General features: G+C 43.0%; 1 protein-coding gene and 1 pseudogene across 1 annotated transcript in view; one reads left to right on the forward strand and one right to left on the reverse strand.

Moving 5' to 3' along the window:
• LOC109485013 overlaps nucleotides 1-4,631 on the forward strand; it is a 14,703-nt pseudogene extending 10,072 nt beyond the window's left edge.
• Nucleotides 4,632-4,787: 156 nt separating this feature from the next.
• The window catches only part of LOC109485032, a 14,687-nt gene continuing 12,120 nt past the window's right edge, over nucleotides 4,788-7,354 (reverse strand). The window contains exon 7 of the mRNA XM_019788425.1: nucleotides 4,788-5,562. Coding sequence (XP_019643984.1) covers nucleotides 5,474-5,562 — 89 coding nt within the window. The 3' untranslated portion in view covers nucleotides 4,788-5,473. The remainder of the gene's footprint in view (nucleotides 5,563-7,354) is intronic.

Here is a 7,354-nt window from a genome sequence, read left to right on the forward strand (position 1 = left end):
TTTACGATTTGCGGGTGATGTCCAATTACGAATTACGTTGATTTTTGAGGAGGCTGCCTACGAATTACGAAGTCTAAAACGGCCGGATTACGCCTTACGAAAAAGGGCTTGCAGGCCCTCATGCTACATCGCGTGGATTTAGGATTTAGGCACAGCATTCGAAGGTTTCTGACTTAATCTACATACTGATTGATAGATCTTTTAGCTTTTAAAAGTCAGTCAATGAGCAAGAAGGCAACATACAGTGACCATATTTGAATGGTGTTTGAAGGTTAAAGGCTAAAGGTAAATCCTAAGCTCATATGTAGGACCCATATAAACATGTTGTCACTACATGCATGTAACTGCGGGCAGTACTTAAATGTTTATTCATTTATTGCAACAAGATATTACACTGACTCTCAAGGCAGCAAAGCTGATATTAGAGAGTCAACATATAAACACACAGGGCACATAATTTCAAATACAGTGTGAAATACAAGAAATAATAAAGACTTAACCTATATCATTGTTTTATGTCTTCGGATTTAGCGGAATAACTCTTGAAGGCATTATTCGACGTCCATGATTTTTGGCAGGCAGATTACCGTTGTGGAGGCCAATGTCAAGTGCAAGTTTGGGCTTCGTGGGGGGTCCGTACGTCACTGCAGTGGACTTTTTTGTGTTTGTGGCTTGTGAGCAAAATAACTCTAGTATATTTAAACAGATGTTCATGATTTTTGGTAGGCAACCTACCATTGTAGAGGCCAAGGTCAAGTTCTAAAACGGGTCTCGTGGGGGTCCTATGTCGCTGCAGTGGACCTTTTGTGTTAGATGTATAATGAACTACTAGTACTCCCACCAACCTCTGCATTGATTCACATGGGGGACAGCTGTCCCAGCATCTGGTATCAGTTGCTTACAATTGAGGGGCGGGGGAGGAAAAAGGTGGACATGCGTCAGGCAGGTCATTCCTTAAATTGTAAGGCCAGACCAAGTAATTTTGATGGATGACGTCCACTGGAGACCTTAGATTTATTGCAAAAGCGCGATAAAATACATGAAGGCCAACCTGATGGAAAATGGCCAACTAAATGGAAATACAAAGGTTAGGGTGCAAATTGAATAAAAGAACAAATACAAAGGTTAGGATGCAAATTGAATAAAAGAACAAATACAAAGGTTAGGATGCAAATTGAAATACAAAGGTTAGGATGCAAATTGAATAAAAGAACATAGTGTAACAACAAACGAAAACAGCAATAACCCCCCCTGTTCTGATCTTTCCTTTCATCACATCTTCTCATTACATTTTGCGACACTGTCGTAGAATAAAAAAAAGGAAAAAAAGGAGTATAGAGATTCTTTTGTACTCTAGACCAAATTGATTTCTAGTATTAAAAAATGTTCCTTTATCTAGAACAATGTCCCTCTGACGAAGGCATGAGATCTCCGACCTCTAGTTTTGCTAATCACACACACACACACAGACACACACACACACGCACACATTTCACACACACACACACACACACATTTCACACACACACACATGTATACATATCCTTGCTGTATGTCCAGACTTTACAACCTATGACCAACAGGTTGGTATTCCTGTTGTTTCTGTTACAATAGAAACTGCGGCTTGTAGAACGGTGTGGTCGCTAAAATCAGACCGGGAGGAAGGCTCTGTTGCCGCCGCGGCTTGTAACGTGAACGAGACACTGCTGAGCTGCTCCTCTGTCGCAGACGGCGTCCATACCGGCGAGTTCCCACAGGTAAGAGCCAGACAAATGTTGTGTTTTCAGTTTCCAAACTCCGAGCAGATCTTTTTTTTTCTTTTTTTTTCGTGGTCTTTTTTCTTATTCATTTTCACGCAAACAATTGACATAAACATAAACATAGCGCCTCCCTAAAATCTAATACATAAAGTAAAATTAATACATAGAAATACACTATAGACAGAAAGTACCCCACTTACCCCGATGCCTCTCCAGCTTCCCTCTCCGAGACGCAATCAAGTATTCTGTTTTTTGATTAAAAATTACTAGTTTTTAAAGTACTCGAAATTCAGAATTTTGGATGTCCTGGATTGAAATATAAAGAGCTTACCCAATAAAATGATCAAATTTATTAACGGTTTTGCTTCTTTGGACATGTCTCCAAAAATAACATTGAGGGAAGTTACTTTTAAATTTAAACCAGTTTAGAGCAGATCTTTCGGTGGCTGCAAAAGACAGTATCAACTTGGCCAGGCAGTATCCATTAGCCAGACAGTATGCATTGGCTAATGGACACTCCACTGGTCAATGGATACTGCCTTTAAATACCACCGTACGTATGATCTGCTTGGAGATTTATAAAAAACACCGCCCCTAGCCTTTTATGTGGGGGGGGGGATCTGACATCTGTCAAGATCTGGACACCTAACAAGTCCAGATCTTAGGATTTTTGCAAATCTACTTGAATTGACTTGAAATATATATTACATTGACAATCCGTGTCTTCTCTCCTCCATTTTGTTTTCAGGACATCCCGAACGGCAAACCGATTTGTGTCGCTCGGAACGGGAAGGTCGGATCCAGTGTCTATGCGCTTGCGCGCTGTTGCGCATTACCAGGCAATCCCAAATGCTACTTCAAGACACAGAAGTCATCGAACAAAAACGCCATCAGGACCCTCGCCAAGTGTGACCAAAACCCCCGAGATGTCCTAACAGGTTAGTAACTCAGCTAAGACACAAATCTTCGGTTGAAGACAAAAAGGAAGTAGCCTGGGTGTCATCCAACTAATGTTAGAACTAATACAGCAACCCCAGATGGCACCCAGGCTGTGGCACCCAGGCTTAAGACAGGGAAGAGGTAGCTATGATAAGATTGGTGAGTATAATGTCAGTGATCCCACAACATTTCACATTTTTGGCATATAGGACATGTATAGAGCTATGCCAGTTCTACTAGCATAAAATTATGAAATATCGTAATTATATAACCAAACACAATTTATATAACCAAACACCAACAGACAGCAAAAACCGCCAACATGGCGATATAGTGGATGGATAAATAAAAATGAAATGAAAATGAAAGAGGGGGCTGCGTGCCAAATGCAAAATGTATCTCCAACTTCTGTTCCTTCCCCGCTGAATCTCAGGCTGCAGTGCATCTGCGGAGGGCAGTGTGGTGCGGCACATACGTGCTCAGAAAAAAGAGTGTCTTGCCCAAGGGAAGAGCCCCGAAGCACACGTCTTCTGTTGCCGAGGGGACCATATGGACTGCTGGAAAGTCGACTCACAGCTTTCTCTGGACGATGAAGTAAGAACGAAAACCCGCCTCTGCATCATTGGCATGTTAGCCTTGTTCGGCAAAACTCCATTAAAGTAGTATAATAATACATGCATGTAAGTTAATCTTATTTGGTATAATAAATTATGTAGAGTAAATAGATTATGAGAAACTTTAAGTTCTCCAACTGAAAGAATTACACCAGGGAGTACCAACTTTCCTTCAACCGTGATGGGGGGGGGCGATATCGACTTCCAACCAACTTTGACCCATTGCTGACGTCACACATGAACAACACCACTTAAGCACATTTCAGTGGGTACTTTTAAAAGTAATTCTTTAAGTTGGAGAACAGGTTAAAGTGTATATAGTAATATGCGGACTTCTGTTTGTAAATAAATTTGTTTGTTTGTTTGTTTGTTTACCAGGTTGTTGCAAGCTGTCCTGACGGTTCCGTTCTCACCGGATGCAGCGCCAGAGGTTCTGAGGGCGCCCCCATACTCGGGGCCCGACCAGTGGACATGGCCTGCATCGCTCATAAACCCCCGGACTCCACGCGCGCCATACAAGCTATAGCTATCTGCTGTTCAGTTAACAAACGCTAGGTGGAACTTGTGGGAAAGGTATACAGCAAGGGCTGATGCAGGATAGTCTCTACCAGACGCTCGTACTAGAGACTATCCTACGCTGGCTACATATAGGAGAATATTTGTCATGGGAGTTTGGCCGCCTTGGGGTTTGACTAGTGGGAAAGAAACAACCTTCCGTGGCCGGACTCCCCTGGACAATTTTACTCTCTTCTTTGCCGAATTCTACGACCCGTATTCCCTAGTGGATTCTAGATGCATGATACTGACTTCAGCTGTGGCATTTTACTGATATAGGAACTCAGAATCTGTATAATTCCATACACATGATACAAGGCTGCAAATATGGAGCGATGTATAATAAGTTCCCCTTTCTTAACAGTCAAAAATGAATACATGTGTCAAAACTGAGTGAATCAGCGGAAGAAAGAGTATGTTTTGCTGTTTTGTGAACAATAAATCTAGGGATAACATGTATGCTATTATAGATTCAGTGATAACATAGATCTATATGCATAGTTTTGTGTCAGTATCAACACTACAGGCAATGATATTTTTACTTCTAGCCTCTTGTGTAGTCTTTTCACTGCATTTAGCTCATCATCGTTATTGAAAGGCATTGGTAATAAAGACACAGCAGGCCGATTTTTTCTGTAGTAATAAGAACTCTTTATTCTGTCTCAACCACATCACAGATCAAGGTAACAAGCAGGACATTGGGTTAATTCTTTCTTGTTTACATTGTGATTATAATAAACGTATACTGTTGCAACACAACAAAGTTTGCAAGCATTGTAATCTTACAGATATAAAGAAACAAAGTAAAGTGCCAGAAGACAGTTTACAGGCGGAATGCGCAACGCACTGCATACACACACAAAGAGAAATACTGTAAAATACGTTACACGTTTTTACAAGTAGCATTTTCGAAATTACTCAGGTCCATCAATATTTTCTTAGACTATAATCAAGGCAAAATATGATCAAAATATATATTAATAAAAATAACTGCCTCTGCAATACACTAGGCAACATTACAAACGCAAAAACTATCATTTTTTGAAATAAAGATTTGATAATTCAGCTTAATTTATTTATGTACAATAGTAGAGTGCTATATATATGCGAGTTATTGATACAATTCCTTGTAGGTATAAGACTTATTCAAAATACGATAGAGTTACAGAAAAGCGACAAATTATGCTTGACTGCATAGGTCTACATTCCCTTAAGCCTACATGTAGACTAAACAAATCATTCCCCAAATGAAATCTGATACAGTAATCAAGACACAGCTATGCATAATCTGATCAACTTTAGTGACCTCTAAGGTCGTTCTACAAAACACTTCCTTTGAACAGTAACGAAGGCGAAATATTCTCACATTTAAGCACCCTTTACGTTTTGCTGCGGTATGAACTGGTGTGCCATTGGTCAAAAGTTCCAAGGTCGTAGAGTTAGTATAAGGGCATGGGGTCGTGGTGTTTGGATAAAAGATCACTTCTTGATAATATCATGTAGTCTGTGAATAGATCTAGAATGAAGGAATGTGTGTATTACTTTCACTAGCGCCTTTCTCCTATGTTTCGCATTTTGTCTCAGTTCTCAACTTTTGGAAGGTTGTTAGGTAGTGGTGATTGGGCCGCTGACTGTAGTGTAGTCGATGGTGGTACTGTTCGGGATACAGATGACTTCTACCTCTTCTACAAAGTCTGCGGACAAGAGAGATATTACTGTCACATGTGCGTATGTATCGGTGGCCGCTCATGTTTTTGCCGTCACATCACATGTGCACAGCATTATGTACAAGGAATTGGGATGGGTAAAAAGTAGAGAAAACGCAAGCATCGAACACACACACACACACACACACACACACAAACAGGAGCGCGCACGCATGCACACACATTACTTTTGTTAAATCCTCAGAAACTAGTTATGTGAAATAACATTTGCAAAGCAAATGCATAATGTTTACCTTCGCATATGGCTTGCTATACGTCCCTGTTAATTCTTACTTAAACACATTTATATATATGGCCATGGTGACAGGAGTCTAAATCCCTCATGCTATAAAATTGCAACATGATGTAACCCAACACAAGTTACCATGGTGACAGATGTCTGGTTCAGGCCATTGACCTTACTAGTATTTGTTTGGAACGGAAAAAGAACAAGACGTGGGAAGAAACAGAGGAAAAACAATATCTTTTTCTTCGGTAAGGATGATAAGATAAAACCAAACATACTGAAAGCGTTCAGCGCTATGCAGAGTCCGAGGATGAGCCCCATGATGAGCAGCCCCAGCAGCAGCCCGATGAAGAACCAGATGAGAGACCGGGGGCTGCAGGGGCAGAACGTGCTGTGACACCTGTTGGTCCCCGAGCTCCGGCTCGAGCTCACCCACCAACCAGAGTGCCTCCCGCGACCGCGGCCCTGTACGGAAAAAAAAGGTAGTCCGTTCGTTCGTTCGTTCAGTGAGTGATTGAGCTTCTCTGTAATATTGTTCCTCGTGCATGGCCTCAATGAAAAGTGACCTGTAGGTTGATTTGAGTACATTCCTGATCACATAAGGACACAAACAAACAAACAAAAACAAACAAACACCTGCCTTTAGCCCAGCGACCGCCCTTCCGAACCGTGCCCGTTTGAGTACATGCATGATCACATAAGGACACAAACAAGCAAGCAAGCAAACAGACAGACAGACAGACAGGCAGACAGACAGACAGGCAGGCAGACAGACAGACAGACAGACAGACAGACAAACAGACAAAAAGACAAACAAACATGACAAACTGTCCGTACCCTGCCTTTAGCCCAGCGACCGCTCCTCCCGTCTCTGTCCGAGCCGTACCCGTCCCCGTGGCGACCGCGTCCATCGTCGTCGTCCCCCCTGGCGGAGTCCCGGCTTTGCCCGGCCTCGGGGTCCCTGGGCCCGCTCCGGCCCAGCTTTTTGGTCAGGACGGCGTTACTTGACGAGGTGGGCATGTTGTCAGTAGTGGACGCAGGGGTCTCGTTGAAGCTGGGAAAAGGAGAGCAACGCGTTAGCATGGCGGTTCCCCATTGAAGTGGGGTGTAGAGGATTCCCCGCGCAGTCGGTATGTAACATCACAGTACCCTGCGTGCCAGACTAGTATCGGGCCGTTAGCCGTTTTTCTTCGGCAGCCAGGAGCCCTTCGCCCGCTACGGGGGAGTTGAGCAACGAGGGATAGTGGTAATTTAGATAGGCGGGCGAAGGGCTCTTGGCTGCCGAAGGAAAACGGCTAAGGGACTGTACGATATTTACCGGGGGGGGAGGGCTGGTGCACTGGGGGGAGGGCCATTGAAAATATTTGGCCTGGGGGGAGGGCCATGGAAAAAATTTTGAGCCGGGGGAGGCCATCGAAAAAAAATCGGCCTGGGGGGAAGGGCCACCGAAAAACTTTTGTAAAATATGGCGTCGCGTTGTACCGAATTACAAGAAATACGCCGTAAATTCCCGAATATAGTACGCACTTTTTT

Source organism: Branchiostoma belcheri, unplaced genomic scaffold, assembly GCF_001625305.1.
Source record: "Branchiostoma belcheri isolate BF01 breed outbred unplaced genomic scaffold, Haploidv18h27 scaffold72, whole genome shotgun sequence".
NCBI lineage: Eukaryota > Metazoa > Chordata > Leptocardii > Amphioxiformes > Branchiostomatidae > Branchiostoma > Branchiostoma belcheri.